The following is a 21,746-nucleotide window of genomic DNA, read 5'->3' as shown; positions in this document are numbered from 1 at the left end:
ATCCAAGCTGGTACTGCAGTTTATATGAATGAAATAGGATCTATGAATGGTGTATAGTTGGATGATTGATAGCTCCGTCCACTCAATTCATAGATCACATTTCATTAATGGAAGCTGTAGTATGGTTTCTTTGAATGGTGGAACTCATAGGCGTGCGCACAGGGTGTGCCGGGTGTGCCCAGGCACACCCTAATCACCCCATGCACATTGGTGTTATCACTATGTGTAGCAGCAGGAGCATTGGAAAGATCTCCCTCTTACTGGCTTTGCTATACGAGAAGTGTTTATGCTCTTCTCTTTCACTGTGCCAGCAGGGAGATCAATGTGCTGGGATCATATATATATATAGATGCATACACACGCATGTGTTTCTGAGCTTAAGGGTGCACACCCTAATGCAATAGGCTGTGCACACCTATGGTGGAACTAGGCAGAAAGGGCAGGCATAGTTAGTCACTCCTGAAGGATAAATTGACCTTTCATAACATGTTACATCTTACACCCATATTTAGGGTGTAACATGTTACTGCTACAGCTGCCACCGCATGTCCCACCCCTGAGTACCACAGCCCCCCCCCCCCCTCGAGTACCACAGGCCAGGTATCTCTGTCAATGAATGACGGCTGTTCATTCACAGAGTTCAGTGAAAGAAAATCTTACAAGTACTATAGCCTTTATGGCTGTTGCCTTCTAGTTCTCAATGAACTACCAGGGCGCTGTTGAATAGTTCATTAAAACTTCCTGTAATGTGTATAACTTCCCGTTCATATGAGGCACGAGCATGGATAGAGGAAGATTTCACTTAACAGAAGTGGCATCAGCACAAGGGACACATGTTATGTCCCTTTTGCTGATTTGATTTTTGTGTCTCTTATTTTGACTGCACTTAGGTTTTAAAGAGCATGGGCTTTCTAATAAGAAAGTCCGGCTATGGCTTATCACTTTTTGACTATAGCCCTCTAACTGAAACTTCATATGTTGCTGTAGGAGTTGTCAAAATACTATTTTCTTGCACTCACCTGGGTTTTCTCAGTCAAAGTTATTTCTGAAATAACTTTACTTTTCAGGGTAATGGGGATCTGCAGCTCTAAGCTAAGTTCAGCGTCATATTGATTCTCTCCATTGATCTGTGAAAAAAATGATATTTTACATGTAAAAGTAGCATGCCACAGAAACTAGTAAATGCTTATAAACAAATTGAACTATTTTCCATTCTAACACACAGTAGATCTGCAGATACTTACATTAAAAGTGTAATCAATTTTCTTAATGTTGTCTGGCTCAGGAGGTATCCTCACATAATGTGCATTGGGTTGCCTGGACCAGAAGTACAAAACATTATGAACAGATACTACTATTTTATCTGTTAGCAGTAAGGCAGCATGTAACTTCTTAATTAAAGCCCAACTTCTTATTCTATTTTAATTAGAGCAGGAAAGGTTTATAGACTGTGGCAAGTTTTTATTGCTGTTTGTCCGTTTTGGAGGGATGTCTCCTAACTTCTTGCTTGGACATACAACCGGAAAACAGACAGGAGCAAAAATATATTATTAGTAGAGTTTGGAAGGAAGGCAACTTCTGAGAAAGGTTTTATCCCCATTTGTGCGGTCTTGTCCCAGTAATGCCTGTATTGTCCATTTTTCATATGGGAATCTCAGGAACAAGAAGGGAGGGAACATTTCCCCACGAGAGTCACAGTACTGGATGACTTGATGTGAATTTCAACTTCTCCCCAATTTAGTTAGCCTTTAAAATCCATTCTGAGTTTAAATTCCTTCAGAATTTTAAGCTCCTTATTTTATCTTTAATTGTATGCATTCTAAAGCTAAATTACGTACGTACTAATCAGTTAATATTAGCCTTGCTGCACTGACCTTTACCTATTTCTACATCCATTTGCATTCAGAATTAGAAATATTCTTCAGTAAAACCAGTACAAACATTATCAAATACAATGGCTACATTTTATTTCTCTCCTTAGCACTCATAATGCTCTGTTTCCCACTAGGGACAAGTGGTTCTACTAGGTCTCTTTACAAACAGTTTTGCAAATTTTGCACTCAAAGTTTGTGAAAGTAGAAAACCCAGTGAGGTTTGTGGGGGGCAAAGTTATTCCTCTTTGGCTATTTGCAGGGCTAATAAGCAAGAAAAAAAGAAGGCATAAGAAGCCAAACACTGCCTCTGAGGAGGGGGCATGGCCCAATGCCTAAAATTGAGGAAAACTATAAAAGTTTAGTTAGGACTACAGAATTCAGAGAGCCTTGCGAGGGCCTGTAGCTTAACCATATATTTGCTAATGTGGTGCAACCAATCCTACTGCTTTTAACATACAAAGTTAGACAGTTGAAATTTGGCCTGCTGTCTGGTTTTTTACGCATACAACCTTATTTATTTATACTTACTGCTTGCATTTAAACACATCTCATATAAAGTCCCAAACCCTTCTCTTTTTCTATTATCAGGGATGAAGGCATGTGTTTTTCATATGCCTCATTCAAAGTCCCAATCCATGTTCCACTCACACTAACAATATGACTGCTACTTTTTACTGTTTTATTTTCACTATTTAATATGGTTCTGTTAATCTGCCTGTCGGTCATATTGTATTGTCACGACAATCGGTTTAGGTAGACAAATTTTTTCTGGTACTGTAATTGTACTGTTTTTTTTGCTCAATAAAAAAACCCTGTTTATTAAAGAAAAAAAAACAATATGGCAGCTGTGAGCCCACCCTTCATAGAAACAGGATTGGGCTATCCATTCCTTTCAATTATAGAAAACGGCACACTTTTTTTACCTAATGTTCATGGATGAACTCATGGTAGCTTGAAACACAATCTTATCCATACCAGGGGCGGATCCAAGGGGGAGGGCAACGGGGCAATTGCCACCCCGAGAAATTAGTGGTAGTTGCAGAACTTGCCGCGCCTAAGAGTCTGAGCAGGAGGAAGTTGCGGAACTTGTGGCGCCTGAGAGTCCTGAGTGAGAGCGGGGTAGTTGCGGAACTTGCGGCGCCTGAGAGTCTGAGCGGGCGGTAGTTGCAGAACTTGTGGCGCCTGAGAGTCTGACTAGGCATGATGGAAATTGTAGTTCCTAAACAACTGGAGGCCCGTAGTTTGAAGACCCATGTTATACGCCAATACTGCAATTTGGGCTGCCTCGGAGAGAATGGGGAGGGGGCGGGAAGAGCGCTGTGAGATTACATACAGCGAGAATCTCTAGTTTACTCAATAGGATAATAGGAAGTACCATCTCCTGGGCCGGCATTGGACCAGTGTTCTGTCTATCATAGAATCATAGAAATCCAGGAGGTGGGACTTTGTATAGAGGCCGCCGAGTAAACAGAGATTATCGCTGTATGTAATCTGACGACGCTCATCCTGCCTAACTCCCTGAGATGGGCATTTATCAGGCTGCATTCATGATAATGGGAAGGCTGCAGATGGGCATTAATCAAGCTGCATTGATGGGCAATGCTGAGGCTGCAGATGGGCATTGATCAAGCTGCATTGATGGGCAATTGTGAGGCTGTGGATAGGCATCTATCAAGCTGCATTGATGAGCAATTGTGAAGTTTGCAGATGGGCAATGATCAAGCTGCATTGATGGGGCAATTTGAGGCTACAGATGGCATTGATCAGGGCTGCATTGATGGGCACTGACCCTTATTTGCTTAAAAAGTTCTTTAACCACTTCAGATCCGTAGGATGTCCTGGGACGTCCTCCACTTTGAGCGGTGATATCAGAATGATGGCCTGCAGCTGCAGGCACATTCAGATATCGCCGGTCTTCAGCTGGCGATTCTGGTGCACCAGAAGAACGATCAAAGCGGCGGTTCGCACCGCTCGATCGTTCTTCTAGGCAGCGGGAGGGGACGTCCCCCCCTCCCGCCGCCCATCGGGGTGCTTCTCCCGGCTCTCCAGTGCCATCGGGGGGGCCCGGAGAGCGAATCGGCCGCACTCGTTGGTGAACCATAGAGATGACTGGTGACCAGACGGTCACAGGTCATCTCTATGACCGCGGAGGGCCGGGCGCGACGTTATGACGTCACGCCCGGTACCCGGAAATAAACAAAGCCGCTATCGCGGCTGTCGGCATGTAATCGGTGAATTCTTTTTCACCGATTTCATGCTTGTAAGCCTGTAGGAGAGATGTGGGGTCTTAATTGACCCCACATCTCTCCATAAGAGGAGACCTGTCACACTGATTCCTAGTACAAGGGATGTTTACATTCCTTGTAATAGGAATAAAAGTGATCAAAAAAAAAAATGTCCAAAAAAAGTGTAAAAAATAAAAAAATTAAGTAAAAAAATAAAATAAAATAATAAAAAAAAAATGTTAAAACGCCCCTGTCCCGGTCGCTCGCGTGCAGAAGCGAACGCGCATGCAGTCCGGGCCCACATATGTAAACACCGTTCAAACCCCACATGTTGAGGTATCATCACGTGCGTTAGAGCGTGTGCAACAATTCTAGCACTAGACCTACGCTGTAACTCAAAAATAGTAACCTGTAAAAAAAATTAAAGCTGTTGCCTATGGAGATTTTTTAAGTACCGAAGTTTGGCGCCATTCCATGAGTGTTCGCAATTTTAAAGCGTGCCATGTTAGGTATCTATTTACTCGCGTAACATCGTCTTTCACATTATACAAAAAAATTGGGCTAACTTTACTGTTTTGTTATTTTTTAATTCATGAAACTGTTTTTTTCCCTAAAAAAAGGCGTTTGAAAATTATTGCGCAAATACCATGCGAGAAAAAAAGTTGCAATGACCGCCATTTTATTCCCTAGGGTGTCTGCTAAAAAAATATATATAATGTTTGGGGGTTCTGATAAATTTTCTAGCAAAAAAATTGTGATTTTTACATAAAGGAGAAAAGTGCCAAAATAGGCCCGGTAACGAAGTGGTTAAGTAAAATAAAAATAAAAAATCCTGAAACTTCCCTCTTAAAATGAAGGTGCGTGTTATACGCCTGTGCGTGTTATATGCTGATAAATGCGGTAAATTTGTCCTTTGAGAATGCTGATCTTGCCATGGCTCCTCAGTCATAGGCCTTCATTAAATATGCAAATCGGGAAAATTGCATACTTGTTAATCAAAGTATTGAAGCATCATGGCCGCCACATATAAATCCCATATGCAAAGACCAGCAAGCCTCCAAGCCCTAACCTAAGCTCAGAAATTCAACCCAAGCCTTTAAATTTTCCCAACCGTAAAGGTGACTTCACCCTTGTGCCTTTTGTTAAAAGGTAATATCTTATACCAATGCATGGTACTATGTGCATTGCTTTATGTTGTCATTCATTAACAATGGCACCACAACATACACATACAGTACCTGCCAGTGCACCTGTGATTTTGTACTCTACATATACTTACTGTGCATTGTGGCCTATTACATTGCCATAAAACTGGCTTTAAGTGCAGGTTTGGGTACATTGAGGTGCACAACCGCCCATTGAAAATGAGTGTGCTTTCCTAACACAACATGCCTCAACAAAAGAAATCATGTGTGTCATGTGTGAGGGGACTCCAGAAGCTAACTGTACTAGCTAGCTTGGCAACTTCTTGCCCTGCACATTAGTGGCCAAATCTCTGTTCTAGCCCACAGAAACGCTGTCCTGCATTAGGATTATGGACTCCCTCTCCATAAGAATAATTTAAGATTTCCCATCCCCTAGTCAACTGCACAGGGAAATTCTGACATGTGGAGTACTAGGGGAAGAATAGGGGCAGTTAAACTAAAATGTACTAAAAGTACAGTTATATGCTTTAAATTCAACCTTTAACACTTAACTTGACCCTAGCAGTTAACTTTAATGTTGAGTCATGTTTGCATTGAGAAAAGATAGCCATTTTAATAACTCAAGCTTGTTTAACTTCTGTATGTTATGCTGGCAAGTCATCAATTAAGAATGCCATTTGTGAAGAAATGCGGTGACTTACACAGTTAGAACCATGTTTAAGAAGTGTTTCACCGGGAGCGTCGTCTTCCGAATCACCGGTGCAGGGACACCATTCATGCTAAAATTCAGTAAATCACACTGCATTAGGAAAGCATTCTTCTGTAATTGAATTGTGCAGTTATAAACATTCATTGGAGAAAGAAGCTTTATGGGTCACAGTTACAGTGAGTGGCTGTTAGAGTGTTTGTTGCAGCAGAAAGTAATCAGTGAGCATATCCTAAACTAAAGAAAAAACAACACCATTAAGATATATTATTAATTACGTTACATATAACATGAAAATTCTGTTATTCAACTACTTTGCACCCAATCACCAATCACCCTATAGTCGAACGTCCGTTGAAAGCATCTGTAAATTGTGCCCATAGTCCTTGGGCATTACTTTGCTGGCATATTCCTCTATTGTCTCCCACAGGAAGCCCCTGGTATAAACAACACTGAGCAAGTGTGCTGGGAATGGCATTGGACCCGGAGGACTGGCAGAATTATATTATTATTATACAGGTTTTATATAGCGCTAACAGTTTGCGCAGCGCTTTTACATGTTAGGGCAGACAGTACCAGTTACAATACAATTTAATACAAGAGGAAACAGAACATAACACAATCCATTTATAAATGCTCCAAAAAAGTTTTAAACTTAGAAAATGAATACAAAATATTGTACCGTTGGTACTATACTCCAGCCTGCCTAGAACGCATTGTTCCAAACTACACACTGTTGTGGTTCCGTGGCTGTGCTTAAAACTGTATGATTGGGCATATTTGGTGGTCTGGTCTAAGGGTGAGCAGACTATGCAAATATTTGCTCTACTTTGTACATTACTTCACTATAACCTCAAGAAAAACCCATATGAAGCTCTTCTTCACAAACTGATTGACTCCCCCTTCTGCTCGAATGCCAACTAACCTGTTATGGCCACCAAACTAGCAAATGCAAGGGCATTGAAATTTCCTGCCCTTAGCTTTCAGGCAGTAAAAAATCGCACAAATGACATCATGATCAATGAAAAGTTGACAGATATTTTGTTCTCATGACAAATTTCTCTGATCCTAGTGTGCATGAATCAACCATGACCATGACCACCTTTCCAGATCTGACCATCTTCTTCTAACCATTTAACTTCTTAACCATCAAGACCCCCTGGGTCCTTTCCTTCTATTCTTTCTCCCCTTTTCTCTTCTTTTTCCCCCACTTTTCCTTTCTGTATTCCCCTGTTCTTTTCCCTTCTTAATTTGATGGTAAGGTATCTACTGTTATAGGCAGTCCCTAAATCGACCTGGGCTCGCTTTTTTAGCAGAGGTTTCATTTGAATACTGGTGTCTTATTTGACCTTGTGTGTTTTTCTTATACTGGTCCCCACAAGACTGCCTTTTGTTTATTGTTTTGTTTTTATCTTTCTTGTATGTCTTAAACTGAACCTCATTTGGCTCTATTTTTTATGCTTTCTATAGCCGATGTCCACGTTTTGCATTCTGTATCTTATGTAGTCTCTGGCTACTGTGATTACAGCCAAACCTTTTGATAAAGAAAATTCTGTTATTTGTGAATGTAATTCCTTGAAATACTATGAAGGAAGATACCCAAAGATAAGAGATGATGGCCAATCTAATTTGGGGAGTTCAATGACAATCAGTGGGCAGCGCCAGACACAGTTCCTGTTGATAGATCTCTGAAGCTATAACGACCACTCTTGATTTCTTTGAAATAAGACAGGCCTATAAGGTCTGGATCCACTTCCATAGCATTAAAACAGACAGACATTAATTTTAGTGGTTGCATCATATTTATACAGCGGCTAATGCTAGAAAAAGGGTACAAAAGATCTTAAGATTACTATAGATATCTTTCTTGCAAAATATATATGTCAGTGGCAAATATTAATTAACCTTTTGGGACCCGCGCTATAGTCAAATGACGGCTACAGCGCGGATCCCAAAATCCAAGTGGACGTCAATTGACGTCCGCCCCTTTGCACGTTCCCCGCGCGCGCTCCAGAGCGCGCAGCAGGGAACTGCTGTGCTGGCCGTGTCCCTTGGACACAGCCAATCACAGATCGCCGCGAACGGCCAATCAGAGTGGCCGTTTGCGATGCAATCTGTGCGGCCAATGAGAGATGATCTCATATGTAAACATATGAGATCATCTCTCATTGAGCTGTCTCTGGAGAGGAGACCGATCCGTGTCCCTTGTCCATAGGGACATAGATCGGTCACCCCCCCCCCAGTCACCCCCCTTTCCACATAGTTAGAACACTAATTAGGGTACACATTTAACCCCTTCCTCACCCCCTAGTGTTAACCCCTTCAATGCCAGTCACATTTATACTGTAATTAGTGCATATTTATAGCACTGATCGCAGTATAAATGTGAATGGCACCAAAAATGTGTCAAAAGTGTCCGATGTGTCCGCCATAACGTCGCAGTCCCAATAAAAATCGCAGATCGCCGCCATTTCTAGTAGAAAAAAAATAAAATAAAAATAATTCTGTCCCTTATTTTGTAGGCGCTATAACTTTTGCGCAAACCAGTCGCTTATTGCGATTTTTTTTTTTTACCAAAAATATGTAGAAGAATACGTATCGGCCTAAACTGAGAAAAAAAAATTGTTTTTGTTTTTTTAAATTGGGATATTTATTATAGCAACAAGTAAAAAAAAATGTATTTTTTTCAAAATTGTCGCTCTTTTTTGTTTACAGCGCAAAAAGTAAAAACCGCACAGGCGATCAAATACCACCAAAAGAAAGCTCTATTTGTGGGGAAAAAAAAGACGTAAATTTAGTTTGGGAGCCACGTCGCACGACCACGCAATTGTTAGTTAAAGCGACGCAGTGCCGAAAGCTGAAATTTCACCTGGGCAGGAGGGGGGAATATGTGCCCAGTAAGCAAGTGGTTAAATTCATATTTCCAAGTACATGAAATGCATATATATTATAATTTTTTGATTACATAAAAAAAGAAAAAGAGATGCAAATTTGCCTACTACTCAGTAGAGATTTCCAGCATACTGGATTGACTTTCAGAGTCAGGCTTTGATTCTCCACTTCCCAGATATTGAGGATGATTTACTTAAAGGAGAAGTCCAGCCTGAGATTTTTAGGCTGGGCTTCTCCTATGGGTCACAGGAGTGCAATTCATTTTGTGATGTCACTGCCATCAGCCAAGGGCAGTGCGTCATCCCGACTTCCAAGTCTGGATCCGCCAGCTGCCCTGATTGATGGCAGTCTCAGCATCCCAACAAGCTGCTGAGACAGCCTCTCCCACCCCTCCACTGCTCAGCGCTCCATTGAGCGCTGAGAAGTAGAGCAGAAGCTATGCTGACTGACAGTCAGCATCGCTCTGCTCGGGAAGGAGTGAGAACCGAGCCACCGGTGGTGTTCTGTGGCTCTGTTCTCAGTGCAGAGATACGGGGGGACAGCTGCAGCATCGGTCTGATGCTGCATTCACCGAGGTAAGTATGGATAGGAAATAAAAAAAAACTATAATTCTCTTTTAAGGAGTTGAGAAACTACACTTAATAAAGATAAAGATTCCGTTTAATTATCCAATCATGTGCAGATTAAATAAACACATTTGATTTTTACATGATTGGATAATTAATGTGAATCTTTACACAATATATTTAGTAAAGACTCTTAATCTCTTTCGTAAATTAGCCCCAAAATGTGACTGTCACAAACAATACTTGTATTGTCAGTCCTATATATTGAATTAAAGCCCATCGTGTTCTTTTGAGGCCCCGTACACACGTCCGAGGAACTCGACGTGCCAAACACATCGAGTTCCTCGTCGAGTTCAGTGTTGAAGCCGCCGAGGATTTTGGCGGGTCGACTTTCCTCATTGAACAACGAGGAAATAGAGAACATGTTCTCTATTTGGCCCGACGAGTTCCTCGTCGGCTTCCTCGCTGAAAAGTGTACACACGACCAAGTTTCTCGGCAGAATTCAGCTCCGATCGAGTTTCTGGCTGAATTCTGCCGAGAAACTTGGTCGTGTGTACGGGGCCTGAGTGTAACTTGTACAGTAAAGACTTGGCTGCGAATGCCCTGCTCTGCGCAGAGTTGTATCATTAACCAACCTGAGTGCACATTGGATCTGTGGCAGTGAAGCCGATAGTATTCTGCTTCAAAGATAGAAACATTAAATTTGCAGAGACAGTATGCAGATGAACATCCTTAAACTGGGCCACTTTTGCCAGATGTGCACACAATTGTTTTTTTACAAAGTCCTGGTGACCGGAAGACCTTTGATGAAGTTCACAGTGCTCTAGGCCTCATAACATGATAAGTAGAACATGATAGATAGATAAGATGATCTGTTTTTGGGGTTCATCTCTTTAAACACAAATTCCCCAGAGGATTCAAACCCCATAGATTTCCTCTTACTTCCTGGCTATGTGGCAGGAAATGAAGGAAAATCTCTGCAATGAGACAGGATGGTAAAAAATAACCTGACAGGGGCTATAACCCTCCCTTAAATTAAAAAAAGTGTTGCCTATGGTTCTACTTTAAGCACAAATTTCTGATAATTTTATGGAGAGGACTAAGAAGATATAAGCATGTCAATGCTGCAGCCGAAAACATATAGCACAGTGAGGATTATTTGTGGTCCAGGATGATAGGACAGTCAAAATTAGAAGCAACAACCCCCCCCCCCCCCCCACAGTTGCGGAATGCCGCCCGCCCTCATACCGGAAGCAGTGTGGCCTCTTTATGGGGGCGCTAGTCTAATTTGCCTCTCAGCCCAGTCTGCCCCATAAGACTGGCGCTACACTAACAGTGTAGCGAAAGCCGGCAGGGACTCTTTCCATACTGAACATTAGAAAGTCATAACTCCTTATCTTCATACTTGTTCCTGGTCAGGGCTAGGAGGTTGCTGAAGCCATTTGATCAAAATATGGCAGGAAACAATAATTTTCAGAATTCAGTAATGGAGGCACCATACTCTCTTATTGAAGGCAAGGAGCTTTCAAGTGCTACAAAAAAGTTTATGAAAAATGTGTTGCCATGCAATCTCTGACCTCTTACCTGTATGTACCTCTTAGGCCTTGTACTCACGACCGGATCTGTGCGCTGGAAACTGTCTGCCCGACAGTTTCCGGCGTACAAGGCTGATTTGTGTTTTGTTCCGCTGGCGTGTACACACCAGCGGACCAAATTCCCGTCGTACCGGAACGCGTGCACGTAAACTACGTACGACGTCACTATAAAGGGGAAGACCAAAGTTAATGGCGCCGCCCTCTGTTCCTCTTTTGCTAGTTACGGGTTTGCTCGTGTTAGTGAAGGTTTGGTTAGAGCTGATTCGCGCTTCTCGGTCTCCAGGCTTTGACAGCGTGTATTCACGGGTTCAGTGCGTGTGCTTGCGGTAACGTAGTTGTCATTCGGCTATAGGCAAGCAGGTTGTTTCTGCTTTAGCAGTTGCATCCTGTGCGCTCGTATCTGTTGTCACGCGTTTGTCGCAGGTAGTGCTGGATTTGCGAGTGCTTTCTGTTTCAGTGTGTTCTTGACTGACCAGCCGGCCGGTTTGAAGCCATGATGGAGCAGCAGCGTCAATTTTCGCGAGTTGGTGCTGTTTATGGGATGGCTGCTGGATATGTTCATTTGTCCAGTACTTTGGCCAGAAACAGGGGGCGGAGGCGTTTCTGGACCAAGAATTGGTTGCGCCAGCGTGACCAGTTCTCACATATGCCTCTGCTTAGGGAAATCCAGGAGAATAATCCTAATGACTTTAGGAATTTTCTCCGCATGACGGACCCCGTATTCAACAGTCTGCTGGAACTTCTGTCCCCCTATATCACGAGGCAGGACACTGTGATGCGCCAAGCCATCACGGCCGAGCAGAGGCTTATTGCCACGTTGCGGTACCTGGCGACTGGGAGGAGCCTGCAGGACCTCAAGTTCTCGACAGGCATCTCTCCGCAGGCGCTTGGGGTCATCATACCGGACACGTGTGCTGCCATCATCAAAGTTATGCATGAGGAGTATATTAAGGTAAGTTTCCTGGCTGTAATAATGTGGCCAACTAACTTTATTTTTATTTTCCCAGATATGCTGTGTGTTTAACTAACGTTACCTTTTCTCCCTATGCATGTTGATATCAGCTTTACATGTTTTATTCTTGGCCTACCTGCATATTTGTCCCTTACCCAATATTAACCTGTCCAGCATGCTATCCTAGGGACAAACCCACCTTGCCATTTTTTAAAACAGGACTTTTTGGTTTTTGTGTCCCCCCCCCCCCTTCAAACTTTTATTGTCCCCATCAGAGGGCTGTGGAGTCTCTTAATGAAGTGGCCCTATATATTTCATTTCCCAAATTCTCCATGCACATTTTTCTAATGCAATTTTAATAATGTGAACTGTCACAAGGATGCTTGTAGGATGTTTTTGTTACAAAGTACTAAATCTCTATTTTTGTTTGTCCCCACAGCTACCCTCCACACCACAGGAATGGCAGTCTGTGGCTTCCCAATTTGCCCAGCGGTGGGATTTTCCAAACTGCGGTGGAGCAATAGATGGGAAACACGTCCGCATTGTGCCCCCACCCCACTCGGGGTCCTACTATTATAATTACAAGGGTTATCATAGTATTGTGTTGATGGCGGTGGTGTCGGCACAGTATGAGTTTCTATATGTGGACGTGGGGAAGAACGGCCGGATGTCTGATGGGGGAGTGTTCGCACGGACTGATTTCTATGATCGTCTCCAAGCTGGTGGTCTGGCATTGCCACCAGATGAAGATAATGTGGAAGGACTTCCGTTTGTGTTCCTAGCGGACGAGGCTTTCGGGCTTGGTCCTCACCTCATGCGGCCTTTTCCCCAGAGGACCCTCACCTCAGAGAGGAGTGTGTTTAATTTTCGGTTGGGCAGGGCTCGGAGGGTAGTCGAGAATGCCTTTGGGATACTCACCAACCGGTTCCGCCTGTTCAGGACATCGATACATCTGGCGGAATATAAATTGGACACCGTTGTATTTGCCTGCTGCATTTTGCACAACTTTTTACGCAGGCACTCCCAGACGTACCTACCCGACATCGGTTCTGAGGCAAGACTACCCTCAGATCCCCTTCCCGGGCTGGACACTGGTCGCGCTGGCTTGGCCCCCCAATCAGCTCGTGAGGTACGCGACAAATATGTTGAGTACTTCATGGGTCGGGGGGCCATTGCTATGCCAGATCATATTTCTTTCTAATTCGGCCCCCAAAGAAAGGAATATTCTAAAAAATAATAAATAATTAGACCATTGGACTTTATACAGTTGTTTGTCATTAATGCTTTTTCTCTTTTTCTGTCTTCCTGGTTCTCTAACTAACTTCTTCAATTGTAATGCATAATTGATTTCTCCACTTTTAGTAACTAACCACATTTTGCACAGTATTCACTCATCTACAAACAGGGTATTGAGTCTAGAAATAAGAAGCAACTCCATTTGTAAATTTTGAGGTCAAGTATTTTAATTTTTGCTTGTTCATGACCCCAAAAATTATTTTATATTTTTTTCATTACTCCCTGCTTTTGTACTTAGGAGTCTACAAAATTTTTTTATATTTTTTTTTTTTTTCAGGTAATTCAACCAAAAATATTATGCAGATTATACATTTATTAACAAGTTCACTTTTTTTTTTATCAAATATAGTTAGATTTATTGTTTACATATATATATATATATATAGATTATTTTTGGTGGGGTGTTTACCGCCTTAATTTTTTTTTTGGGCATATTTTTTATGCACAAAAAACAATAATTTTTTAACCATTTTTTTAGTTTTTGGTGTGTTTTTCTAAAAGTAAATTTTTAGGTGATATTTTGGAGTCAAATCTCTACTTCACTAAATTCAGTGATTAGAGAGATTTATAATTCTATATATATATATTTTAAATTTTTTGGCGTTGTTTATTCTTTATGGTCTAAACTTTATAGTATCCCAAAATGTTCAACATGGTCAAAAAGTAACAAAATCCAATTCCAAAAATCTAAAAACTCACAACAGCAGTCAGTCATGGTGTGCTTTCACACTGGAACACGCCAAAATTGGAAGATACACACATTCAGTGCAAACTCGCCAAATGTCATTGGTTCAACAGACAAATGGCCACATGTGCTATCTGACATCATGGGTGATCAATGTCTGTGTTTTGTGGGAGCAAACCCTTCCTCTCAACTACTTGAGGATGGAGGAGGGGGTTGGACCCACAAAGCACAGACATAAGATATTCTGTGATGGCAGATAGCACATGTTGGCACACTGTGTGTGTATCTTCAAATTTTGGCGTATTCATTATTCAAACTGTAAAAATGTTTGTGGGGGCGGGGGATGGGCGGGGGGTGTTTCAGTCTTTGACACGGCCCATCATGTCAATAATGTTTTTAAAATTAGATTCGATGACCATCATTCTTTGCCGCATATTGTCCATTTCCGTGCTGCATTCCAAAAGGACATTTGTTACATTCTGTTCCATGAGAAACATCCTTTCACGCATATTGTGCATTTCAGTGCTGCACTCCATTACCTGCTGAATAATTATAGCAGCACTTGCACGTGAAAATATTGGCACACCATCCTCCTCCCCTAAAAAAAAAATTAAAAATGGCATTTACAACATTATTTTTTGATGAGGCCTATCTACATATGTTTTTTTGAATCAAGCTAGGGTGACACTGACCTGATGGGCTTCTCCTTTCCACCTCTTCGACATCTTCTATCACTCCTCCTTCTTCCACCACCTCCCCATCATCTTCTATCACTCCTCCTTCTTCCACCACTTCCCCATCATCTTGGACTCCTCCTTCATCCATCAATCCACCTTCTTTCAATTCGCCAAATTGTTCTTCCGCCACTTGCCCTTCATCTGCTATAACTTCTAAGTCCAAAATTACTTCTTCCTCCTCTCTTCCTTCCTCCTTTCTTCCTTCCTCCTCTCCTTCCACATCCTCCTCTCCTTCCACATCCTCCTCTCCTTCCACATCCTCTTCTCCTTCCACATCCTCTTCTCCTTCCACATCCTCTTCTCCTTCCACATCCTCCTCCTCCTCCACATGTTGAGATGGCAGATTTTGGCCTTGTCTGGCCCTCTCTGCCTCCTCCAAATGCTGGCGACTTCTTTCCCCTGAAATAAACCAAAAAAAATGTAGACTCATCAGCACACAGATATTGGAGAGCATAAATCGCACACATTGCTTAGAAGATGCTTTCATTTAGTTACTTTTATCTTTCACCAAACCTACATTTTGCAATTACTTCTATATGGCAAGCTCTGATCCTGCCCCTTTTTAGCAAAGTGACACACATGGATGTCCCCCCTAAACTGTATTTCTGGGAGACCCTACCAAAACCCATTTTTGATTTGGGGAGACACAGGTGCTCTGCATTGCAGATGTGAAAACATCTGCTTTATTACCACTGTTTTTAGAATGAATCCTGTTTGCCTTTCCCATTCTCATACTTTTTTTTTCTAGAACTAGCTTTTACACAATGTTTACAAACAAAGTTTTTGGCCAGTGAGCCATGTCCAGGTGTGTTGTTCCTGGAATAACCGAGCCTTTCTGATAAACTATGTGATGTTACGTTGTTTACTAAGAACACTATTTGTAAATATGTAGTTATTTATGTCCTAAAAAATAAATGACAACATGTCTTTAAAATTACAAGCAGGCCAAGGAGGCAGATGGTGAAATATACATGGCAACACATTATTGCAGACAATCACCCCCCCCCCAACCCCAATATATATTTACTTACTTTTACGCAGAATTTTAAGTATTTTCTTCATCTGATGTGGCTCCCTCAATTTTAAGTCTGACCATCGTTTCCTCAGCTGTTCCTTGGACCTGGTGATCCCAAACATCCTCTGCATTCTCCTCGCCACCTTGTCCATAATATGTGCCTTTCGGCGGTTAGGGGTCTTGTATGGCCCTAATTCACCATCATAGTCCTTCTTTCGCATGATGTAAACTAACTCCACCATTTCCTGGAACCGCATATTAGTGGCTTTATATCTTCTTTTCCTTGATCGGGACGTCCCTGCCTCTGTCCCTTCACTTGTGGCATGAGAGCATCGTGCCCGCTCGTGTGACATCGCCATCTTTCCTTTCCCACAGAGATTATGGGCGTGGAAAAGATGAATTCTTACGCCATGGGCGGAGAAGAGGGCGGCGTTTAATACATACGCGGAGTGTAGAGAATGCAAACAACGTGTTTACGTCGGTTACGCGGAGAATCTTCGAGCGCATCCAGAACATACACAGTTAACGCCATATTTCCTAAACTCATTGATTAGGGGCCTCGCAAAGGTGACGAGGGCGGGGTTTAATAAATACGCGGAGTGTTTAAAAGGTTTACGCCGTGATTACGCATCTTACGCGGTAATTAGGCGAGCGTGAGAAACGAGGAGCGAGAGACAGGAAGGTAAGGAAATTAAAAATGTGATCAGCAGAGGCCTTGAAAATGTAGACACATGGGATGGGGGTTTGGGCTGTTGGTTGCACCCTTTTTAAGCTATTCTGTCTATGGGGTACCACAATGTTATTTTGGTTTACAAATGCTTTTGGACACCTCACAAAATAGAGATGTGAACAATGCTGTACCTCATTGACAAGTTTTTGAATGGTGTATTCAGATCAGGCAAAGTATTGTTCAAGTGTTGGTTGTACAGAGGTCATTAGGAAGTGTCTTTTATGTCATCCATTGTCAGGGGCATGAGATTTACACATGAAAGAGTGCCTAGATGAAAACTGTCATTTGTAAGCATTGTTTATTTTTCTATATTTAAAATATTTACTGCAATGTGAACAATGGTTCTGCATCTAGCAAATCAATGTTTGGTACAAGCAATGCGGCCGAGCTGCCAATCATTGTTTAAACAAGAGAGACTGTGTTTGTAATTAGATATAGGTAATAAATTTGAAGACACATATTAGATCAAGGTCAACGCTGATCCTTTGGAATATTTATTTTTCTGTGGTTTATGTTTTTGTAATCTAGACTCAAAAAGAAATATAATTTTGGAAAAATTACAATGGACCTCCTACAAAGCAAGGAATCTATAGAGGCCTTACTCCAAAAATATCAGGAGACGCCCATCCTGTGGAATTCCAAGCACTCTTTATATTGCAATAAAGAGGTACGAGCGGCAGCACTAGAAGAGCTAGCAAATTATATGCAAACTTGGGTGCCAGGATGCACTGCCAACATGGTGAAGGATAAACTTGCCAACCTCAGAAGCACATACAGGAGAGCATACAAAGCTAATAAAAGCCTAAAATCGGGAGCAGCAGCAAGACAAGCAAAGGAACCCAAACTGTGGTATTATAAACAGATGACTTTTTTGCGGGACGAAATGGAAGGCAGGAAAACGATGTCCAGTCTTTCTTCCAACCTTTCCTCCATGCTACCTTCCAGCGGACCTTCCCCAGATGACCACAGCCCTGCAGAGTCGGAGGAAGAGGGCCTGGCTGACAGAGATGCAGATCTGCCACCCTTCGATGAGGAGGTATAGTAGTTTCCTCTATATTTCTGGCGTAAATAATTCTTGGTGGATTAATGATTAGATATTGTAAAAAAAAAAACCAAGCTGGAAAAAGCAAAAAAAAAGGTGTTCAGACAAATAGGTGTCAGAGATGACAACTGCAGGGGTCAGAAGTAGAGTGTATTCAAGTAATAATGAACAGAAAATACTAAACGAAAAACATGAAAATGAGTGTGGTTTGATTTAGCGAAATTGTTTTTTTCCACACAGGAAGAAGAGATCAGCCAGGAGGTGGCAGATCCTCAGGTGTCTGTCAGCCAGGAGGAGGCCGGGGTCAGTGGCAGCCAGGAGGAGGCCGGGGTCAGTGGCAGCCAGGAGGAGGCTGGGCCCAGTGGCCTGCAGCAGGTCCACCCGGCCAGGAGAACCACCACCAGCCAGTCTTCTCCCCCCCAGGTGAGGCCATCAGGCCGAAGGAGGCAGTTGAGGCCTGTGGAGGAGGCAAGCCTCCGCATGATCCAGGAGGCAAGCGCCATCATGAGGGCCCCCCCTCAACCCCACAGAGGCCTTCAGTGCCTCATTGGCCCATGATTTAAATGAAGGGGAGGAGGACCAGAGAAGACTGGCAAAGGCCCTGATGAACCAGGTCCTTTGGTGGATGCAGAGGGGCCTGCTGACCCCAGACACTGGGCTATGTGACCCGGCCCGGCTTGCGGAACACCATCCTCCTGCTGCCACATCAACCCCACCTGCAAGACCCCGTGTTTCGATCCGCTGGAAGGCTGCCTGGAGGGAAGGCTGGAAAGAGGAGGAAACGTTGATTTTCTGCCTTCCATTTCCTTCCACATAAAGGACATCTTGTTTGTACTACCACAGTTTGGGTTCCTTTGTTTGTGTGCTGCTGCTTCATATTTTTGTGTTTGGCTCCTGAGGCTTGGAAGTTTATCCTTCACCATGTTGGAAATGCAAGTTTGCATATAGTTTGCTATCTATTCTAGTGCTGCCGTTCTTTTTATTTTTTGTGATGACATTTGCCTGAATAAAAGGCTTTTTGCTTTCATTTGAAAACATGTCTATTGTTTGTTATACTGTGGGGATTATTAGGCAGCAAACCTTTAATAAATATACAATGGGTAATTTACAAAGGACACACTCCTTGGGGGGGGGGGGGACATTTGGTGTGCCAACATGGTTTAATATTCTCTAATGAAACACCAAAAAAAAAAAAATATATAAAAAAATGAAAAAAACATGTAAAAAAAAATTAGTTTAAATGGTGACATAACTAGAAACAACAAAAAAAAATAAAAAAAATGCACATTCCTTTACAAAAATGACTACTCTAAATTATGGAGGACCACCAACCAAAACACACGTCTGGCATAGAAAACATTATTAAAGGATTACATCACAAGCAAGAAATGTGACATTTCAGTATGGGACAACTCTATTGAAATTGCATCAGCAAGAGAACGGGGTTATTCTAGCAAGAGAAGAATTAATAAAACGAGGCTTGAAAATGTGGTTTAGTGCGCCTTTTTAAGACATTGTTCTCTTGCTAGAATAAAAGGTTTCTAATGACGAATGTGCCATATCCCAAAGAAACGCGAGTTTTACCTGAACGAGCGCTCCCGTCTCCTCATTTGGACTGAGCATGCGCGGGGTTTTTGTACGCTGCTTTTGTGTACAGACGACCGAACATGTCTGACGGACACGATTCCAGCAGACTGTTTTAAAGCAAGACCAGGAAACAGTTGTTCGTTGGAAAACGGTCTGGCCGACGATTGTTTGCTGGAATTCAGTACGTTACTGCCTACACACGAACGAACATGTCCGCTGAAACTGGTCCGCGGACCAGTTTCAGCAGACATGTTTGGTCGTGAGTATGGGGCCTTAAAGTAAAAAGATTCTTACAGGACTTGCACCGCCAGCAGAAGATTAAATGGTTTAAGTCCACTTACTTGCTAACTCTAGAATAAATGATTGCTTCAGTTGCTGAAAACCTTTCTTCACTCAGTTGCCAGATGACGTCAAATGTCTCCTATAAAATGTGAAAGATTACATAATGTATTTTAAAGAAGTAATTTAAAGTAAACCTTTATTACGTTTGATAGAGAAAACTATGTGACAATATATAGCAGAAACACTTAGGCCGCGTACACACGGTCGGACAAAACCGATGAGAATGGACAGAGGTTCAGTTTCATCGGTCCAAACCGACCGTGTGTATAGCCCATCGGTCTGTTTTCCTTCGGTCCAAAATTTTAAAACATGCTTTAAAATCGAACCGATGGACCGCTGCCCGATCGGTCCAAACCGATGGTTAGTACAGAAAGCATCGGTTCAAAACCCGCGCATGCTCAGAATCAAGTCGACACATGCTTGGAAGCATTGAACTTCGTTTTATTCAGCACGTCGTGTGTTTGACGTCACCGCGTTCTGACCCGATCGGTTTTTGGAACGATGGTGTGTACGCACATCAGACCATCAGGCCACTTCAGCAGTGAACCGATGGAAATTCTCATCGGTTTGGAACGACCGTGTGTACGCGGCCTTAGGTGTCTGTTCCTACCTTCCCAGAACTGCCTAGTCCTGAGAACTGTCGGGCCAGGATAGAGCCAGGCAAGCTTGAGACAATGCCTAGATCTGGCAATCCGTCTGTCAGGCACAAAGCACTGCATTGTCGGAAGCTGGGGGATGTGTACCCCATACCAAGAAGAATCTTTTTTGGGGAGTACTAAAGAGTCACGCAGTAGGAGACATCCTGGACTGGTACTCTTCCTATACATTGTCAATAGTAGCTTTACTTTTACAACCTAACCACTTCAGCCCTGGACCATTAGGCTGCCCAAACCCCAGAGTACTTTTTGCGCGGATGTGCAACGTGGCTCCCAAACAAAATTTACATCCTTTTTTTACCACAAATAGAGCATTCTTTTGGTGCTATTTGATCACCTCTGCAGTTTTTATTTTTTGCGCTATTAACAAGAATAGAGCGACAATTTTGAAAAATATTCAATATTTTTTACTTTTTGCTATAATAAATATCCCCCAAAAATATATAAAAAAACTATTTTTTTTCTCAGTTTAGGCCGATTTGTATTCTTTTATATATGTTCTACAAAAAAATAGCAATAAGCATTTATTTATTTATTTGCGCAAAAGTTATATAGCCAGATTCAGGTAGATGGGCGCATCTTTGTGCTGGCGTAGCGCATATGCGCTACGCCGGCATACGGTAGAGAGGAAAGTAAAGTATTCACAAAGCACTTGCTCTCAACGTTGCGCCGGCGTAACATAAATTTGAAGGCGTAAGCCGGCGTAAGTGTAAGTGGGTGTGACCTTATGCTAATGATGGCCTGAGCGTGGAGCAGTTGCTTACGCCCGGCGTATCATCAACAGAGCATGCGCAGTGACGAGGACGTATGATCGCTTCCCTGTGCGCATGCTCACAACTATGCCGGCCCAAATTCCTGGGATACGCCGGCCCACCGGCTTACGCCGAGCGCATAAATACGCCCAGACATGCGCCCGTCTGACGCAAAAGTACATCCTGCTTTTTTCCCCCCCTGAGCAAGGTACTTTTGTTCTGATATGGCTGCTAGAGTAGAGAAAAACAAGAGGAAGAGGAATTTCTCGCCACAGGAGAAGGCAGTCGTCATCTCTGCAATTGAGAGGTATGATGCTTGCCTCCATGGTGCCCAGAGTCGAGATACCACCCGGGCCAGGAAACAGGTCATCCTGGAGACCATTGCCACTGAAGTGAATGCCCTTGGCAATGCGACCCGGACTGGCAAGGATATAAAAAAAAAAAAATGACCTGAGGCGCAAGGTTCGGGAGAAGGTGGCCGCCATTAGGAAGCACCAGAGGGGCACGGGTGGTGGACCACCATGTGCGTTGAGCTTGACCCGGGAGGAGGAGGTGATTGCCCGGTGTCTGGAGAGGGAGCAGTTGGAGGGCGTGGAGGGCTTTGATTCCCTTGATGATGCCTAGAGGACAGGTAAGTGTTTTTTATCCCCTATCCGGTGTGTAGCATGTAAGGGGGTGGAAGGGAACATGTGACAAGTGTGTGGGTCCACCAACATGTGACTGCTTTGTGTCATCCACAGATGTGCAGGAGGGAGCGGGGCCATCTGCTGCCAGTGGCCATCCCATGCCATCTTCCCCGAAACATCCTCAGCCGGACCCCAAGGAAGCCCGGATAGCATTTGGGTAAATAGTGCCTGAAGTTGAAGGGCCCCTTTTAGTATGATTGTAGATTTGCTGGAGTAGCCCCAATTTTCTTTTTAAAACATTTCCAAATTTAATAATTGGACT

The 21,746-nt window shown here is 42.9% G+C and overlaps 1 protein-coding gene across 1 annotated transcript in view; it reads right to left on the bottom strand.

Moving 5' to 3' along the window:
* Window positions 1–904: 904 nt before the first annotated feature.
* The window catches only part of ITGAE (integrin subunit alpha E), a 120,859-nt gene continuing 100,017 nt past the window's right edge, over window positions 905–21,746 (bottom strand). The window contains exons 25-28 of the mRNA XM_040338624.1: window positions 19,390–19,469; window positions 5,946–6,023; window positions 1,245–1,317; window positions 905–1,127 (exon numbers count right to left, since the gene is read on the bottom strand). Of these exons, the coding sequence (XP_040194558.1) occupies window positions 1,002–1,127; window positions 1,245–1,317; window positions 5,946–6,023; window positions 19,390–19,469 (357 nt within the window). The 3' untranslated portion in view covers window positions 905–1,001. The remainder of the gene's footprint in view (window positions 1,128–1,244; window positions 1,318–5,945; window positions 6,024–19,389; window positions 19,470–21,746) is intronic.

Source organism: Rana temporaria, chromosome 2, assembly GCF_905171775.1.
Source record: "Rana temporaria chromosome 2, aRanTem1.1, whole genome shotgun sequence".
Taxonomy (NCBI): Eukaryota; Metazoa; Chordata; class Amphibia; order Anura; family Ranidae; genus Rana; species Rana temporaria.
Note: the sequence above shows the minus strand (reverse complement) of the source record. Positions and strands in the feature narration are given on the sequence as shown.